Here is a 20,580-nt window from a genome sequence, read left to right as displayed (position 1 = left end):
AAATCTGACTAGAATCCCACCCCAAACATTCAGTTATCATAGAGACTTCAGTAGGAATAGCTTAAATAATTGAAATACTGGAAAAATCAGTATGATTAGTTCAGTAATCTTTCTACTGAATGGGAAATAAGATGAGATGCATGAAATTACTCTTACTAAACACACTAATTTTATATGTGATGTAGATGATGCACTGTGCCATGTTTGTAATGCAGTAGCTTTTTATGCATGTATGCATTGGTATCTCATGGCGTGTCATTTTTGTTTTCAAAAAATTAGATTCTGGAATAAAATACTAAATGTGTAAGTGGGCCAAGTTCTTTGCTGATTTGAGGAGCTGTGAATAAGGAAGTAGAGATCTTAACACTCAGAAAATATTTGTTCCTTTCCTTGTCCCATTGCAACAATTAACTTGTGAAGAGACTGCAGAAGGAAAAGAATTAGAGATGAATAATAGGTTCCTCTTTCCCCAGCTTCTCTAATATCTACTTTCAGCGACTACATCAGTGCTTAGAAGACAACATTTTTTTTTTTTTTATTTTCTTGTGTTGTACCTTGGTAGCATAAGGAGGTCTGTTTTAAGTGATACTAGCCTAGAAACAAAGTTAATTTTTGAAGTGGTGGATGTAGAAGGGGGGGGAGGGGGAGGGGGGCAGGGAAAAAGAATAAAACAGTCTGGAAGAGGATGAGAGAATATGGAGAAATTCAAACTACCCATAGTCCAATGGCTGATGACAGTTGAAGACAAGCATCCATTCTCATGCTGCTGAACTTCTCTGTGAATTTCACCAATGACATGGATGACTGGAAAGTTGAACTATAGTCCCTTGACCATTGCAGACTTGCATAGGTCTACAAAGGTGTCTTCTCTCCAGCAGATTGAATCATGGATTTGTAATTGTGATAGAAACTGCGGATATGTTTCTAATACTTCCATTCCCACCTTCTCTCCCCTCACCCCAAAGAACAGGAGTTTAACACAGTACAGATGAAGAATATATTGTATATATAGTTCATGTGAATGAAATGCCACTCTTGATTTTTATAAGATAAAATCAGATGATCTTGATCTGATCTCTAAAGGGTGAAGTATCATTGAATCTCATTGAAAATGTTGATAAATAGGGCACACAATATGGATTTATTTGTTGATTATTGTGTGGTATACTTTGAGGCAGTACTGAAGTTATGTTTTCAAATTATACTCGTCTTGGATACTGAATTTCTTTTGTCCCATCTTCAGGCTATTTTTTACCTCCCAGGATATACCAGAAGATAGGATAAATGCTTCATCTCACATACACTTGACATTGTTCACTCACACTGGTTTACCTGTAGCAGTTTATTTTGAGAAGAATATGTAATGCTTAAGATTACCTCCAACATGCATTTCAGAAAAAATACTTCTGTAGAGAAGAAGCTGGTAGTCAAATTCTGTCAGAAATACAAGAGATTCTTTAAGTAGAATTTTTAGATGACCTGTGAGGCATTCATCATGTTCCACTGTCTGTGATTTTGGGTAGGGTATCCTTGATATTTGAAAATATCTTGATGGTGTTATTGCTGCCAGTATGTGTGATCTCCTTAGATCTGCAGCTGCTATAACCATTTTTTCCATATATTCTTGCAGTGACCCAGAAAGATTATTGTGAAAGAACAGATGAATATGTTGTACATGGGTGAACACAGCTTTCTATAGCTATATATTTTATATACTTCAGATAACAGTCAGGTGTTCTGTTGCCCATCAGGTCCCCACAAACTCTTGTAATCACTCCTGTTTTGGCCCACCACAGTGTTTTTAAATGAACTTTTACAAGCTGCAGAATTTCAAAGAAGCTTATGCTGTTCACTCCCTAGGGAAAGAATCTAAGCTTTACCACAGAGGATTGCGGTTTGATAGGAGAAAATAGATGACCTTTCCCTCCTCTCCCCTGATGGGCCATGCTATAATGTTTTTGATACAGATGCACACCTGTGGCACAGATCCCTGCTGTTGCACTGTGCAATATGAATGTTTTACAGGCTACAGTTAGTGCATATGTCTAACTATTCTTCATCAAAATGTTTCTGTCTATTACACACCTGTTTTTGTAGACTGAATGTAAATGGTCTTCTCCTGGATGACTCATGACAGTACAAGAGGAAGTGGCCTCAAGTTGTGCCAGGGAGGTTCAGGTTGGATGTTTGGAAGAATTTTCTCTCAAAAAGAGTGGTGAGGTATTGAAACTGGTATTGCTGCCAGGGAAGTGGTGGAGTTGTTATCCCTGGAGATGTTTCAGAAGAGAGTAGATGTAGTACTTAGGGACTAGTAGGCAATATTGGTGCTAGGTGAGTGGTTGGATTAGATGGACTTGGAGGGCTTTTCCAATCTTAATAATATTACAATAACAAAACTTTGTGTGATTGTCATCTAGAAAAAATACATAGGTTGCTCTGAAAGAAATGCCACCTATTTATTTCCATGGAAACTTCTGCAGATACTTATACTGTTTGGCCTCCACAAGTGTTCAGCAAGCATCAGGGAACGTCAATGGGTGCAATTTTTTTCCATGCAGGGGAATTCAGCTGTGCTTATTCTGTTGTATGTACCATGGGAATAAATAGGAAGTACTAATTTTAGAGCAGCCTGCATAGATAGGTATGTCCTTATTACTTTTGGGAATTTATAATGCTTTCTTAGCACAGATGATATTGAACTGTTGTCTGAAGTTCATTCAAATAGGGACAACTACTGAAAATGGTATTTCAGTTTCTCATGTTGTGCCAGCTATAATGCCTGTGCCAGCTAAATTCAGGAGCTGATTTGGTTGGAAGCTAGCAGTACTCCCTACTAATTCTTTGATTGGGTCTTTTGCTCTGAGAGCGTAAATGAAAGCATGAAGTGTTCTGGTATGTCACAATGTGCTTCATTGTAAGGGGTGAAAGTAGACAATTTTGAGAATCCTGAGGCAATCCCAGTTTCTTTTCACTGCCTCTCTGCTTAAACAGCTGTTAATGTTTGACATCAAGTAGGGCTATTTCAATTTGTGAATCTTGCAGAGAATTTTTTCAGAAAAGAAAAAGTCAGTGTTTCTCTAGGAGTGATAACTAGAATCTTCTCAGTGTGCAGCCACATAGGTGCCAGGAGATGTAGGATTGTGCAGCCCTGGTGGATGTCCCAGGACTATCCATTGACACAGTGTGATAAACTACTAGATTATCTCAACTGCGTTACTGCCTTATTTTTCATCCTGTAAGGTGTTTCTCTGGCTGCTCCATATTCAAAGCCTAAAAAGCTTTGCATACTGTAAATTTTATTCCTTTACTTTTTGCAGTGTGTTTTATTTCTTTGCTGTTTTTAAAATGCAAGTTGAGGATGGTAAAATGATAGCATTCTCCTAAAATACTTCGATGTTATTACTTATATGCATTTTAAAAAATGTGCTCTGAAAAATTCACTGAAAATCTGGAAAGATACTGGTATTAAAGAGCTGATAAGTATGTATTACAACATAAACTTAATATCATTCCATTAGATATGTGATATTAGTGATATAGGTTTATGATGGAGGAAAGAGGGAATTGATTTGAGATCTGAATAGATCGAATATTTTGCTATAGCAGAAAGTATGATTTTCTTTGAATGTGTGTCCTCGTGGGAAAGAGTCTGATGGATGAAAGACAAGTCTAATGTTTTTCTGCCTTCAGACACCTTCCAAGAAAATCATTTCTTCTAACATAGTATTTTATTTTGAAGTAACTTTCTTTTCTTTGAGCCATTTGTTTATTGCTTATTAAAAGGCAATCTATTTAAAAGCTTGAAATGCAATCCATCTTCATCAGTAAGCTTTTTCCTGTGACTCTGCCAGCATCATTAAGCTACATTAACATTATTCTACTTAGAACAAGTTTCCAGAACAACTGAAAATGAATGCACAAGAGATTCTGGTTAGTGCAGGTAGTCTGTGAACGTCTCTAAATTACTCTATTCTATCTGAAAAAGCTTGTTTTTGCTTGTGGCTTATATCTTTCTGTAAGTTTGCATGTAGTTGTTGGGATGTTGTGCTGTTATGTGCGTACTGTTAAACAGAAGCCTACGTCAGGACTGCTCCTGGTAGGACAATCAGTAATTGCAAGAACCATGTGAATTGCCTGCTGCCTTCCCTTGCATCTGTGATAATTCCTGATGACGCAGACAGTAAGAGCCCATTTACTGTGCAGCTGGAGGTAGGAGCAGTGCATTAGAAGCCTGGTTTGAGAAACAGGGATGGCAGTACAGAATTTGTCCTTAAGTGACTGAGTATTCCCCTAATATCCTATGTTTTTTTTCATCTTGGTTACAGAGGAGTGCAAAATACAGAGAAACTGAGTAGGGTACTTTTCATGGATTCTATAGGGGAGAAAAGTGAAGGGGCAGTATTGTAAGGACAGAGGAAGGTGACTATGGAAAGGCGGTGAGACACTGGAAGCTTCACCCTGTTCTCTAGTTGAGGCTTATATATGAAGTGAAGGAAGAGGGTTAAAGAGTGTAGGTGGAGACACGAATATATCTGCTTGTGTATGTACAAGATTTTGAAAGAGGACCCTTGCATTCAGACTCCTGCTTTTGTATTGTAAATCCAAATATTTCCACTTTGCATTGCTCCAAATCCAGTAGAGAAACAGCCATCTATTTTTCTCTGTTCTATCAAAAGAAGATTGAGAAGGATTACATTAATACCCATGTCACATTTTTCTAGAGGGTCAAAATTCTAGTGCCCTATACTGTTTTCATGCTGCCTGTATTTTGCCAGAGTTCTATCTAATAGAATTTAGAAGAAGCTGCAATCTTTCACATGCTGTGTGTTTTCACACATTGTGGCCTGTAGCAACTGGAGGCATTTAGAATAAGGTTAGTATCAGTTTATTTTCTATTTTTAGTTTATTTCTATTTTTGTTAAGTTGGGGAAAAAATGCAGTAATATTTTAGTCAGAAATCAGACTTTTCTTTTTTAAAAAACATATTCTTTACCATTTTGAGAGAGAGCTGCGCTACCAACTATCAGTGTTGGACACCTCATCAGAGCAAGTTAAATCCTTGTGCTGAAGTATGCTGAGCATGACATCAGAATGGACAGGAATCTGTGAAACCAAATTTGAATCAATTTGAACCAGGCAATTTTTGTCAGTATGCCCAATAACATACAGGATATGTAGAGTTTTGAGTTAATACCATTTAGTTCATATTGCAACTTCATTTTAAAGTTAGTTTATTAGGTGTCTTTTCCAATAATTCTTCGTGGCCTACAGCTGCTTTTTTATTTCTGCCATGTTAGTTCTTCCTTCTGCTGGCTGTGAACACTTAGTATTCCTCTTTCTCATGCCAATGTACTGAGTAAATCATTTTTTTTCTACTTGAAAAGAATATGCTTTAAACCTTTCAAATTAATAGTGTAAGGAAGCTTACCTGTATGAGTGTTTGAAGTGGAGCAGTATGAACTGTATTTAGTATCTTGATTCAGTGATGTACAATAATTAGAGAAGCACCATTGGCACTTCTGATTATTGTGTTGTGCTTTCAGCGATCTTACGAGTCTCATTAATTCATGACAATGTGTGGTGAGAATTGCTGGATGTTTTTCTATTTTGCTCAGTCTGATCAGGATCCTGGGAAAACAAGCATGTTGTCAGGCTCAGAAAAAACAAAATGGCAACTGAATTTGAATCTCAATCTTTGTTGCTTATGAGGCTTCTGATCTACTGATTAATCTACAGATGTTTTCCGAGTTAGTTTAGTGTGGTACATGTCTGCCTACCTTTTCACTCTGCATACGCCTACCTTGTATTTAAAGGGAGAATTTTACTTATAAACTACCCTCAGTGCCTTTTACACATTTCAAAGCTTTTTAGCAGAACAAATAAAGTTGTCAAGACCTGTATTCCAAGAACAACCTTGTTTGTGTAGCCTCTGCTTCCTTGAATTACTGCCTTGAAATGATTTAGTTTGTACTAAGCAGTTGTCATCTACTTGAGCTTGTTCTGAAGCAGCTGTAAAATGTATCCTACCTCCACCTCCATTTTCCTATGTGAATTCTGTTGAACTAGTGGGAAGAATTAACCCATGCAATGACTGACCCTTGGTGTTAGAAATGATTCCAGTGTGCCAGGGAGTCCTCCAGTAAATTTAAAAAAGAATATAGAATAAAAATAATGAAGAGCTACTGATTAACCAGGACACAATTGAAAACTTAAAATGTCTATTTAATGGAGAACGCTTAATATTTTGGTAGGTTAGACGAGTGCCTGGTTCCAGTGGTCACCTCCACAAAACAGAAGATGGAGACTGGGAATGGAGTGATGATGAAATGGATGAAAAGAGTGAAGAAGGCAAAGCTGCTGTTTCTCAGGAGAAGGTAACTTTTATTTGTGTCAAGACAGGTAGTTTGCAAGATGTTCTGTCTTAATTGTTAGTATTTCTGAATCTTTAATTCTTCACCTCATTTGTTTTCTAGTCACGAAGAGTTAAAGAAGAGGAGAACACAGAGGTAAAAATGTATATTCCAGGTTTTTTTCTTTTGAGTGAAGGGATTTCTCTTTCAATTTCTCTCATTAAAAATGTGAATTGAAGGGAGAGTGTTAGTTTGATTCTGCAGCCTTGTATGGCAAGTACTGATGAAGACAGAGCTCCATGCAGCTGGGCCTGTAGAAATTAATTTGAGTACACATTGAATAAAAAAAGATAGGAAATTCAAAGTGATGTTATTTTCCTGCCCAAAGTACTGGTTAAGATAAGTAATTTGTCTGTTTTTAATGAATCTTCTCAACTGGATCACACTAATTGCTGCCTTTTTTCAGAGTGATAATAGCTCTTCTGGAGTAGCTGAAAGATCTCCAAATAATATTTCATTGTCAGGACACGTATCACAGTGTCTAGCTTGTAATTAAAACTCTTAATGCCATATGAAGTAAAATAGATCAGTACAATGGCATAATGGATTAATTCAGAGTAATAAAATTCCATTCTGAGAGCATAGGAAGCATCAATGCTGTAAATAATGGCTTAAGTTGATTGGCTTTCAGCAGAAGGGTTTTTCTATCTAAAAATGCCTGTTCCATGGGTGGGTGATGCTTGCCAGTTCACCTGCATTTTTATTTTTTTATTTTTTAGAGGCTCTGATTTTCATTGGTGTCACAGAAATCTGCACAAAGAGTAATGGTTTCCTGCTAGATTTGGTTCTGTTACCTCCTATGATGTGCCTTATGTGCTTCAGTACCTGTACAAGTTGCCAGTCAGGGCTGAGATGTCTTGGGGCCCATGCTCTGTTCCTCATGCTTCTGTTTTTTCATAAAGCTTGGGGATTCCACACTAGAATTTCCTCTGCGATTTCAAATCAATCTGTACTGGACAGAGTAACACAGTGTGAGGTAGGAGTGATAGCGTGAAAGATGCGTATGATTTTTCAGTGGAAGACATTCCCCAAGCTGTGAAACCTGCTTTGTTACACTGCTAGTTCTTAGCAGATGGGTAGATGTAAGACTTGATTATGATCCAAAATAGTTATACAGAAATAATGGGTATAGTAGCTTGTTACTCTGCGTGCGTGTTATTTAAAAGGCTACTGGAGTTTTGATACAAGGTGGATTAAAAGCTCTTCTGATCAGTTCTTTAATATAGGCCTTGTCATTTATATCTCTGTAACTTAAATCCAGGAGTTTACTGCTATCAACTATATTTTAGACTGTTACTGAAAATGTTTAAAAGGTTTTTGAGAGTTAGGGGATGTGTGAAATATTCTCACGTTGGACTGTTAGTATAGCAAGTATTTCAGGATTTTTTTTCTTTGGCACTCATAATAATGCTTTTGGTTTTTTTTCTTTAATAGTCTCAGCCTGCTATTAGTGATGAATATAGTGAAGTACCATGTGCAGTGAATCTTGTCTTGAGATTAAGGTAAGAGATGCTTCTATTTATTTTAACATTTCTTGTAAGGTGACTTTATTATTCTTGATTTCCTTTGTTACTTTCATAATATTAACATAAAATAAGTGTTAACCTCTTTAATCTCCTGGTATGGCCAATATGAATAGTATTTCTGTGACTAATTGCTGTCTTTTAATTGCTTACTGAAATAAAGTAAAATGAAAAGCAGAATATGAACGTGGCTTCAGGCTAAATGTACCCTTCATTAAGTATTTTCTTTCTTTTTTTCCTTTTGCAATGCAGGATCACAGTGAGAGATTTTTAATGAGTTTCTTTCACACTTCAGCAGTCAGTCTCTGACAGAAATAAACCATAGCTGTATTACAAGTTGCCTACTTGCAGTTTTTCACTGGCAAGTTTGATCAGCCACTCTAGAGAAATGATGGATATTTTAGAAAATGGATACAAAAATGTTGTCTGTCTTGAATTTATACATTGTCAAAATAAGGCACCTTTTGTCAAAATCCATTTAAAGCTAGGAGCTGGTGATGCTTAATTATGCAGTTTAATTCTTGTGTAAGAAGTATATTAGTCTTGAAAAACTTGATGGCTCTTTCTACATTTATAGCTATGTTCCTTCAATGGCTAATTTGGTTAAAAAAAACTTATTTGCCACTTTAAAATTCATTTTTGTCCTCCTTGTGTTGACAAGAAACAACAGTCTCTCACAGACATCCTAAACGCTTCTAGGAGTGAAAGTAAATGTTATTTTTATGCTTACAAAAGGATAAAAAGACAAGTAGAGAAATATTTACAGAACTCTGGCCAGTATGTTAGCAGAAAATAGCAGATTATTGCACAGCAAGTGGCTTTAAAACAGTAACCTTAAGTACTGTTGATAATCACAAGAAATATCTGTAAAGAATGACTGCCAAGTTCCAAAATCTATTATCTCCCTTTTTTTTTTTTTTAAACTACTTTTCTAGTGACAGCTGCAAAAAAATTGGCTGCCAAAGGTTGTTTACTGTAGGGAGTAGTAATAAATTTTATTGTAGGGAGAGAAAAGACTTCAAGATTACTTGGAATCGGTTTACTTGTCCCATTTACATAACAGCCCAGTTTATGCTATCAATATTCTTTTTCATCTTTCTGCTGAATACAGGTAGATGAAACTATTTACAAAACAGACCAATTTACACTACCACATGTGGAAGTAATTGTGAGATGCTTGGGTATTTTTAAACTATGCTGAAACCTGTAGAGTGATGAGCTTCTATCCTGTTACCTGCAGTGCTGGCATATCTAAAAGCCAAAAATTTTAGCACAGTCCAACGCCACGGATTATGCTTTTTTTTTTTTTTTTTCTTTCTGTAGCTCTTAAGCTACAGAAACTGGGCTTTCCAAACACTTTATGTGCTAGGAACTGAAGAGTTTCCCTTAAACAAAATAATCGTGAACAGGAGATGCCTTCTGGGGTCTGGGAGCACTCTTGGCTGTTTCTTGGAGAAAAAAGAAAATCTGATGCGTAATTTTGCAGAGTGAATTTTTGCTAATATAAGCTGACCTATATTCTGGAGGATATGCTTTGCAATGCACGTTCCTGGCCCCATGAGAGCTCTGGCCGTGTCCTGCCTCAGTGGTAGGAGGTGGGTGAAATCCTACATCTTTGAGATTTTATCTGAATTTCCTTCTGATGAAAACGTGAACATATGAAAAGGATCAGAGTTGGCATACAATGTGTGGGGGGAGGGTGGCAGTACATCCATTTAAAAGTTCTGCCTTATTTGGCCTTAAAGTAGGCACATTAATAGTGGGCCTGGCAGTAAGTGTTGCACCTAAGTAGAGAACTGAGATTGGGGGTAGGTATGTCAGCGGTGGGCTAACTTAGGAAATCATCTATGGAAAAAGTTCTAGGAAAACAGTGATTGTGGTAACAGAACGGTGGGCGTAGATTAGGATTCTTCTTCCCCAGCCTTAAGGAGTCCCAGTATTTGAATCTTACCACTTTGCTAATTAAAGGACAAAGGGGGGGGGGGTTGAGGCTGGCATCCCAGTGACATATTGACAAACTGGTATCACTCCAGTTAATGTAAGTGACAAGTTACACAAACAGCGTTTTCAGATTACAGCAGGGTTTAGCATTGTTACTGCTTAAACTATAACTGTAAACTTTTCCACTAATTGAACTGTTGTTTGTTTTTTGTGATTGTAAGGGTAACAGGAGGCGTTATTTCATTAAAGAATAAACAAAAAAACTCTGGAAAATAAACTCTCTGTAATGTAAGATATAATCTGGAAGGCCCTCAGTCATGGTCAGTCAGTCCTGGATTAGCCTCTTTCTGCATTCCAGCTATCCTGATCCTACAGCTATTGCAGGGTGAATGAGCTTATGTTTATGGTAGTTGTATATGGAGAAAGTACTGCGGGCCCCTACATGGTGTTCTTTGTTATAGTTACTGAGCAACCCTTTTTTGAGCATCTGAAAGTAAAATACTGCTAGTTTTGGCATTTGGTAGTTGATAAAATTCGGATTGCTGGCTGGCTTTTTGTCATGCAGCGTTCTCTCAGAATTGTGATGCAGTAAATAGCTAATATATTCACAGGGATTTCTGCATTTATCCATTTCCAGTGCAGACTTTAAACTGTTTTGTTGATGTATTTTGGTGAATTGATCATTAAGTCATATAGCTGATAGAGACTTGAGCACATCAGAGGACTTTTATGGGATTTGTTTCACAACTTACGGTTCATTTTAACATGTTATGAAACAAGTTAGCTACAGTATGTGGATAGAAACAATTTCCTGTGATGCTTCATCAACTACCATTATATAGCTTTTTAAGTATGGCTTGATATTCAGATAAACATTGTGAACATTAGATCTGAAGACTCAAAACTTAGTGCATCGTCCAAAATGTTGGAAGCTTTTTCTTTTAAAATAATTTGCTTGAGGCAATAAAGTTATATGAACAGCTGCAGCTTGATGAGTTCAGAACACTGGTTTAGTATGCTTTGAACTACGGCTTAAAAAAATAAGTACTGATATGGGTAAAAATGTAAATACCAGAAAAATACAAGACAAATGACTTGACTGATGGTGGAGGAGATGTGAGGAGGAAGGGGACTAAATGGTGAGAGAAGGTTCAAGAAGATTTCATCTCAACATTGCTTTGCTTTTGTTTCCCTAAAGACAAGGTCAGGTGACATCAGCAAAAAGTGAGCATCTTGAATATGAGTGAACTCCTCCTGTGTGATGAGGGCTGGCTGGGCTAGGATGTGAGGGACAGGGCATTTTTCCCAGGGTTCTTGGGCAAGAAAGGAATGGTGGGGAAGTAAACTGATGACACTTTAGTGTTGCTGACTCCTTTGGCATGGGTGCTATCTCAGTTGGAGAGAGTTTGTGATGGAATACAGTGTGACCATTTAGGGCCTTGTGGGAGAAGGAACTGCTCCTTTTTTTTTTCTCTTTGGAAAGATGAGGAGACATGAGGCCTAAAAAAAATCAAATGTTAGATGATGATGATAATAGTATGGAAAAAAATGCAAAATGATGTTCTAATGAAGGTTAATAACATATACAGAAATTGAAAACGACTCTCCCAAAGGAGGAAATCTGGCAGAAGAATCAGTGCACTTCAGTAATTCTTTTGCTGGATGATCAAGTTTTGACATTATTTCCAAAGCAGCAGAGTTGGACTGAAATAGTAATTGAGTAGGGAATGCCAAATTAGTACCACCAGCATCTCTTTAGTGTAAATGTTGTGTTGTAGGTAAGAAGCACAATCTGAATCCTGAGATAATTTTTAAAGAATCCCATAGTGCTGTTTGTAGGAGTGGTGGCATTTAATTCTGTTGTCTGGGTAATTTCCAACTTGAATATCTGATTTTTTTTCTACCCGTAACTTATATTTAATACCTTTACAATTGGGAAGGTATTTGTTTCAGTGAGGCTAACTTAGAGAAATATTTTCCCTTGTCAGAGTTCTTGTGACATAGTTGAATTTCAGGCACATTGTGACCAAGTGATACCAGCTTCACTTGCATTTTCAGTTGGAGATAGCATTTTTTTCCAATTTATTTTCTATCTTTTCCAGTATTGTGTCTTGAAGTACTTTGCCCCAGAAATTAAATTAGCAGCAGTGTTTTAGGTAGTACAGAGCAAAGCTTGCGAAAGGCCTCCATCCTCACTAATTTAAGGGACTGTGCTTGAATTTTGTAATGAATGGAAGAAACAGGCTCTCAGTTTTTGTCTGATCTGTTGCCATGTGTATAACTATGACGTGATCTGTCTAAGCTATAGTTATGTTATATGTTGGTGCTTCTTTATCCTTCACAGAGGAACAGGCATTCGGTGTTGGGGAGGAACAAAATCTGCAGTCCAGGTTCTCTCTTGTGAGGCTGCGTGTGTTCCATGTCATGCCTCTCATCAGAGGATCCTGGCAGGAGCTCTGTAAAGAGGCTGAAGACAATTCTCTTCTGTGACTGGGGAGACATGGTAGAAAGGAGATATCACCACCCTTGAAATTTCCAGTCTAACCACCTGGTTTGGGAAGGTCACTATCTGAGGATTTGACTATTTAGATTAATAACAGAGACATTTCACGTTAAATTAGGAGACTTGTTAATGGTTAATAGGTAAGAATTGCAAATTATCTGAAGCAATCTAAGATGGTTAAATTAGCTCCTTTGACAAGAAGATAATTTACTGACTGTAATTTAGAACGTCCAAGGACCTAATTTAATACAGCTCCTGCGCACCAGATGAATTAAGCCAGAGGAAGAACAAAAGGGGCAAATAGAAATTTTTTTACTTTGAAGCACTGGCAAATGGGATAGTTGAGTTAAAATCTCATATCTTACTTAAAATAGTGTGCAGAGAAAATGCTAAGGCAGAATGCTAAGGCAGCCATTCTGATAGTTTGTGTTGTTTACAGATAAGTGTATTTTTAACAAAAATATTAACGAAGCTGATTTATTACACTGTGCAAATCTTTGCTTTCCTGCAACTTTTGTAGTATGTGTGTTTTTTATCAATTCTTGCCCGTCAGGCCTAATCTCAGAAGTTAAAGAGAGAATCATCAAGGATAATCAAAGGCTTGAAGAGGAGTAATTCCATAAACACTGAAGGGAGTCATCTATATTTATACAGAAAAATATATGATGTGTGGAACACAATGGCATAAAGCCTTGAGAGATGGGATTGGTTATTCACTTTCTCAATGCAGAAACTGGAGGAATGTGAGAAAAATGGCTGCTGAAAGGCGGCAAAAAAAAAAGTCACACTGTAGTTAAACTTTGGAACTCCTTGCCCCAAGATGTAGAAGAGAAATTCATGAGACCTATGAAATGCTTGGAAATGACATGAATGTGAGGCAGTTGCTAAATGACAAATGCTTTGTGGCTGGGACAGCAGTTGCAGGAAACATTGCCATGTCCCACTTTTATAGTGTTTCTTAGGCACCCACCCTGGCTGCTGCCAAAAATACGGCACTTGCATGCAGATACCTCCTAGAGCTGTGCTTAGTATTGAAGTTTGAAGCTTAATTTTTAGGAACAAAGTATCTAATTAAGCAAAACCTTGAATCTGTTCTGGCAAGATCTGGAATGACTTTGATAATTGACTCTGCATAATCAAAATTTTTCAATTATTTGTTATTTGATGGTGCACTTTCTGGCTTTTCTGGTGTTTAAACTTTTACGCTCCCCTAGTTTGCAAGAAGGGGGACTGATGTGTGTTCTACACCAAAGGTTAGGCATTCTTCATTATTTTTGTTTAGAATGGTTTCTGTTCTCTGGTGTATTTAATGACAAAATTCACAGACTAACTCCCAGCTGCGTGGTGGATTTATGACTGGAAAGCAACAGTGTTACTCTACAAGCTGGAAATGAATCCAGTAACAAAACTGTAGAATTCCTGAAATAACTGTACCTCTGATAACACTATTGTGTGCTCTCCTATATGACGTTTTGTCATCACCTCTACAGCATTTGCCCTCCCTCAGGCTGCTGTGTGAATATGGTTACTGAAGTTTATTTTCACAGTATGGAGGACTTGATTTAAATAGCTCGTTTAATCTTGAGTAAATCATGACTGAAATCAGTAAGCAGGAACCTTTGATTAAACTATAGATTCTAATTTTGTTTTCCATGTTTACCTCTATATCCTTCAGAGCTTGCTCATTAAAAATGGTAAATGGTGCATTTCTTATTCACAATTTAAGAATGCTTTTATGCCTTGCTATATTTTTACTGAAAATTGAACACCGAGAAATGTTTCAGTTAGCAACCACATCTAAAACTTAGCTTATATACAATCACTTAATAGATAATGTTTTTATTAAATAAAGTTTGTATTTACAATTGTTTATTATTGAACCAAGGAATGTTTTTGTTTTTCTTATCAAATGTAGGTTATCAAGATTTGCATGTCTAAATATTTAGATGGCAGGGAAATTAAGTGTTTAATCTGCATAGTTGTCGTTGTAAATTTTGTGGGCAATTAATTGTATGTGATGTTGCTGAGGCTAATTTAAAAACCAATAGAACTTTTTATTTATTTCATTTTGTCTTTTTACTGTATATGCGAAGTTTATTTTTGATTTTCCGCATCCAAGAAACTTCTCAAGTTTCAGTGAATGAGTTTTCATATTGCTCATTTGAATACACTGCATCTGGCCATGAACTAAAAACCTCAAGTAATATAGGGAAAAAGTGCCACTATACAACAATTGTTGTTTTCAAGTTTTTGGGAAATTGCTCTTCAGTGCATTTCAACCAGTTAAAAAACATTGATGCTTTTCACAAATTAAAACTTACCATGGCTTAAAAAAGTGACAAAATTCTTTTTAATGAATGAGCAATTTTAGGGGAAAACTTAACAAATGTTGCCCACTCTGCAGTAATAAAACTGAGACCTCTAGCCACTTCCATCTGCTCATATGAGAGCAGATAGGAAGCGTGAGGGTCCAAAAAGATGATGTAAGTGAATGCTTTGTTTCATCACAAATAGGTCATAGGAACGTAGAATCATAGTGTGGCCTGAGTTGAAAATGACCTCAAGGATCATCTAGTTTCATCCTTCCTGCCTTGGGCAGGGTTGCCAACTGCTAACCAGGCTGTCCGGAGCCACATCCAGCCTTTGACTGGTAATGCTTGTTTCACTAAGTAAATGTGCAAGGACCTAAGTAGAGAAATGTGAAACTGTGAAATGAGATTCAAAAACAAATTAAAAAAAAAAAACACCTAATCCAGTGTTTACTGTTTGACTTAGCTTGGAATAAATCATAGAATATAATAAGGAATTGAAATTGAAGGGATTACAACTTAGCTTTGATTTAGGTTCTGGCATCAGCAGATGCAGAAGGAGGAAAGACCCAATTTAAAAGCATGTTTAGGTATATAAATAAATCGCTTTAACATTTCTGTGTCGAGGAATGAAGATCTTGGGCTGTGTATCGCAGACAGAGGAAGGACCAATGTTCATATGCAGCTTCTAAAACTGCAAACACTTGCAGAGCTGCTGTGTTATTTTGATGTCTACTAGAGCTTTCTCGTCTTTTTCTATCACAGAAGTCTTAAAGACTTACGTAGCTTGAGACTGGTTAGCTCTGACTGAAATCATAGTAAAGTTTTCTTCTGCTGGAGTAGTTGACTGTCTGGGAGCTGTGGGCCATGTTCTGAACTGATCATGTTGCAACCCATACAAGTAACTTGGTGACTTCCAGTGGTGATGAACACATACCTTTCCTGGGTGGTTGGTGGCGAGCAGAATTTTTAATAGCTGTTGTCTCATTCCAAAAGCATAATAATCAAATGACAGTGCTTGATTATGGCACTGGCTGCTTTTCAGCCTCAAAATCATGGTTTTGCTGTGTTTTTCCATCCCTATTACTGCTGCCTCTTGAAATAGAATAGCTTACAAATATATTCTTCATTTCTCAGATTTCTTCTTTTATGTAAGAGCATGTAAACATCATTAAATGGTAGTGGCAATGTTTTTATTAATTTCTGCTAACCGTATTTCCTTCTTCTGATAGAGTATACAGACAGGAATAAGTTGTAAACTCATAAGTTTCTTGAAAGCCACTGAAGTATGTGGTAAAGTTTAAATGGACTTCAGAGGGTAGGTATTAGTAAGATATCAACCTGAAATAGGGAGATTTTAGTCCCATTCTGGTTGCTGGCAATCTGGAAATTGACAGACTTTAGTCATTTGTTCTGCTGCTACTGAAAGTTTAAAAAAAAAAAAAAAAAAGTCCTTCCATTTAATCTAGAACTTAACTGAAGTCATTAGAAATAAGCTGAAAAGAACCATCTCTCTTCACAATGCTGAATAGACATAATCTGCGCCCGAGAGTGCGGTGGTGTGTTGTGGATATTGATTAGTAAATGATAGCTGAGCATGGCGGTGTTAAACAGAAAAGGATTTATGTAATCATGCGGTGAATCCTCAGGAGGCTAATGCTTCTTTACAGTAAATACTCTCTTCTATTGTATTTATGTGATCCAATAGGAGATTTAAAGTTCTAATTTGCAAAATTAGCTTAACAAACAGACTTCCTTTTATTAGCTCTTTGGTTATTGTTCTGCTGGATTCCGGGTACATTAAGAACGTGAAAGTGAGAAATGAATGACAAATAGTTGTGAAAAGGAAGATGACCTTTTAAATTTGAATACCAATTGGCAGGGACAAACAATACACCCTCCTTCCCCCCTCCATTTGAATAATAAAGGAAAACATGGAAACAAAATTCTTCTTTTAAAAAAAAAGCCTGTTAATTGTTGTCTTTTGGGCTTTTCCTGCAATTGCAATTCTTGCATTGTACACGCAAAGATCTTGCCCCAGAGACGTGTAATGGAGATCAAATGGGTACATCTCCAGAATGTACAGCCTAGCTCTCACTCTGATTAGACAGCTCCATTATTACATGAATTTCTGTTGTTTTTTTTCTTCGTTCAGTCTAAATGAACTGGTCATTTAAATGCTTCTGCCGTTTTAATTACAGTGGCAACTGCAATGAGGCAGTGCAAATGCTGTACTGCTTGCCCTTTTTTTCCTAAGCTGAATTGCTTTTTTACTGCCAGCATAACTTAGTTTGCTTCCATCTTAGTTTTAATGCAGCTCAAATAATTTTGGAGGAGAAAAGCACCTGCAAGGCTAAACTTTGTATAAATGTGTTTTTTTTTTTTTTTTTTTCGGCAAGAGATGCAGAGACAACATGTATGCTGTTACACACACATGCACACACTGTTCTTTTGGATTACATTAAGTTTTTAAAAATTGTTTCATGAAGGAAGAATGTACACAGTTTTCTTGAATCTCACGTGATTTACATCTCATTTTGAAGGACAGAAGACATACCAACATTTAACATCTCCAGTTTACAGTGGTATTGTTACACAAACGTGAGTTCTTAATCTCACACATTAGGCAATATTTCAGTGTACATCTATCAAGTGTGTGGAATGCTTAATATAGCAGGAGTTAGACTATCAAGTAGTCATTTCTAAGTCTGTGTCTTGAAATGTGGATGCCTGAAATCTCTCTTCTCTTAGGACTTGTCCAGTACAACCATGTCAATCTAGGCAGCTGTTTATTCTCTAATCTTGGTCTTGGTGAACATAAGCATCGTTACGCAAATAATTTCTTTTTAAACAGGCTTTTCTAACAGGCAGGATGGGACTGTGTAATGAAGTTGGCTCATGGCTTTTTTTTCTGGTTCTTTGATGAAGCCTTACTTCCTAGAAAATCAGAAAACAGCTCTAGCAATCTTTATGTGCACATCAAGTAACCCAAAGCTTCACCATGTTTTTTTTCATCAGGAGATACACTTTTTTTAAGGTGCAAAATTTTAAATTCTAAAATGACGTAGCAAGGAAAGTGTCCAGCAAAATGTCTTAACAATGCTGATTTGGGTGTTGCTCTTATTTAAAGCAGATTAGTCCTGTTGGAACTGACTGCATAGTTAAAAACAACATATAGGAAAAGAATTAAATGCAGTGTGCTAAAATGCACAAAAATATTTAGAACTTACTACTCTTTAAAAGAGATGGGGTGTCTGTATCCTTGATAATCAAGGATATGAGTCTATAATGGCACAAAGCAAGGAGCATATAAGAGGTATTACAAGGGATGGCTAAAAGGTTTGAGTTTGCAATTTTAGATAGAAATAGATGTTTTTCACAAATGCATTAGAGAAACTAGGGACCATTGAGAAATGATGAAGAAGATAAAATTATTAATCATGAAGATATAGGTGCCTTTCTTCAAATCCACTTTCTGTTTAGTAGTAATAAAGCCGGTGTGTGCTGCTGCATGATAAGGCTGTAATGGATGTAAGTGGGGAAAAAAAAGAACTGATGAACAAATGAAACAGTACTTGGAAACTGCATGCAAATAAATCAGTAAACCCAAACAGCTGTCACCAAAGAGTAGCAAGGGAACTAGAAGACTAATTCGGTGACTGACTAGAACCAGAGAAGAGTCTGAAAACTGGAGAAGAGGGCGAACAGCTTTTAGGGGATAAATCAAGTGCATCTTCTGCTTGGTAGATAAATACATAATGGAATCAGTAATTTATGGAAATCAATAAATGTCTGGAAGATAATGGAACCATAAGCAAAAAAGCTTTTAGCAATTTATCTTGACAAACCTCCTTTGTTTCACTTCCTGAATTATAGTATACAATTAAACAGAAAGCAGTAACTAAATTTAAAATAGTTGAGTATAAAAGTGGAGGTGGCAAAGTTGGCCTGAGTTTTCTTGAATTTTCACCTTCACTTTAATAAACAAATTTGACTCATAACTTCTATTTGGGACATTTTGCAATTTAAAAACAAAACTCACTTCCTCATTTTCATCTTTCTTTAGGAAACAGTCTGTATCGGGAGCAGCTGATGTAACATTGCTATGTTGGTCTGTTAGAAAATGGGTAATTTTTGTGAGAGTTCATAATGAGTTGGTGCCTTTTTATGTGGTGAATGTTTTATGGGAGATTTGGGGAAAGGCAATCTGAGAGCCTAATGAACTAGTTTCTAAGTAGTTGTCTGGAAGAGTGCTAAATCTACAGAAGTCATTCTCAGCTGTGAAAAAAGATATGTGGGCTGGAGCAATTCAGTGTAGCTGCTAATAAGCAAAACTTCCTGATTTCTGTCTGCAGAAGTGTGAAAAAAGTTGTTATTCCTTTGATTTGTTTCTTCAAAAGTGTATGCAGGGAGAGGGTATGCAAGTCTGAGCCGAGTCCCACATTCAGCCAAAACAGCTTTTTTATTTTATTTTGGAGAAGTAGTCTGAATTTCTGTGAAACTTTCCCTTTTTTGGAAAGCAGCAGTTTAATAAGCTCATTAGATATGATAAATTTCAGCAGAGGGGAGCAATGTGCCAAAAGGGAGCTCAGAGATGGGTCATATGTGGCTTGTTTCTAGACAGGAAGCCATCCAGGGCTTTTGGAAGGTGGGGGCTGGAGAATTGAGATTCATACTAATTCTTTCTTCAATAAAAATAGACTAAGTGCATCATTCCATATAATGGCAGCAGATTTTACAACAGAAGTAAATGAGCCTAGTAAATCTGTACCAGTCTAGCTGCATTATCCACAGCTTGTATTAACACACTTAAATCCCATAGCTTTTTAGAGTAGAATTTTGGGAACCTGAAACTCCTTCAGCTTTGAAGCATTCAGTATGTTCAGTAAATGAGTACTCTTCATTTTAAACACTGCATGTGGCATACTTATTTTTCAGGCTTTGCTATATTGCTTTTGTCTATGTTGCCAATCACTGGTTTTTGTTTTCCTGCATGTTGCTGCTTTTTGACTCTAATATTTTTGTAAGTATTTAGCAAGTGATAATAGCTCTTAAGACACAGCTGGGTATTGGATTTAGTTTTCCCACAGCAAGACTTCATGGCCTGGTATGCTGAAATCTGAGCTTGCTTACAGTTCTCCTCCTTGCTGGGGAGAAGAATAATGGACTGCAAAATGCATTCTGTTGCTATTAGCTTTTCAAGTGGATTTAACAATTCATTGGAAAAAGCATGCTATAGCAATTAAGTTCATCCCTATGCTCAGTCAGATTGCCATTTCCAAAAACAAGATGCATGTCTGTTTAGTGAAGAGGCTAATGTTTTGTAGATGGTAGAAATTATTAACTAAAATTGAAATGGAAAATGTGCAAGAGGTGGTGGTTTCGAGCACAATATGAAATTATAAAGGAATTCTTTGAGTTGGGTAGTAAGTCCCTTATGGCTGTGTCACAAGTGCTTAACTGCTTAAAGCGCTCTCAGGAACAAACGTGAAGGCAGAAAACCTTTGGTTTTCATGCTGTGCTGCTTATTTTATATGTATGAAGAACCTCCCTGTTGAGAGAATGGTGGTCAGTATGTGAAGTTATTCATTTCATAACAGCTTTATAGATGCTGAATGGTTTCAAGCTACGGCAGGGGAGATTCAGGCTGGACATGAGGAAGTATTACTTTTCAGAAAGGGTGGTCAGGCACTGGAATGGACTGCCCAGGGAGGTGGTGGAGTCACCGACCCTGGGGGTGTTCAAGAAAAGGCTGGATGTTGTGTTGAGGGACATGGTTTAGTAGGAGCTATTGGGAATAGGTGAACGGTTGGACTGGGTGATCTTTTAGGTCTTTTCCAACCTTAGTGATTCTATGATTCTATGATTCTATGATTCTATGATTCTATGATTCT

The 20,580-nt window shown here is 36.9% G+C and overlaps 1 protein-coding gene across 1 annotated transcript in view; it reads left to right on the top strand.

Moving 5' to 3' along the window:
• The window catches only part of STK39 (serine/threonine kinase 39), an 86,157-nt gene that overhangs the window by 43,044 nt on the left and 22,533 nt on the right, over nt 1-20,580 (top strand). The window contains 3 exon segments of the mRNA XM_042875076.1: nt 6,252-6,374; nt 6,474-6,506; nt 7,845-7,912. Coding sequence (XP_042731010.1) covers nt 6,252-6,374; nt 6,474-6,506; nt 7,845-7,912 — 224 coding nt within the window.

The sequence above is a fragment of the Lagopus leucura genome, unplaced genomic scaffold (genome assembly GCF_019238085.1).
Source record: "Lagopus leucura isolate 7727_CA_CO unplaced genomic scaffold, USGS_WTPT01 Super-Scaffold_100012, whole genome shotgun sequence".
Classification (NCBI taxonomy): Eukaryota; Metazoa; Chordata; class Aves; order Galliformes; family Phasianidae; genus Lagopus; species Lagopus leucura.
Note: the sequence above shows the minus strand (reverse complement) of the source record. Positions and strands in the feature narration are given on the sequence as shown.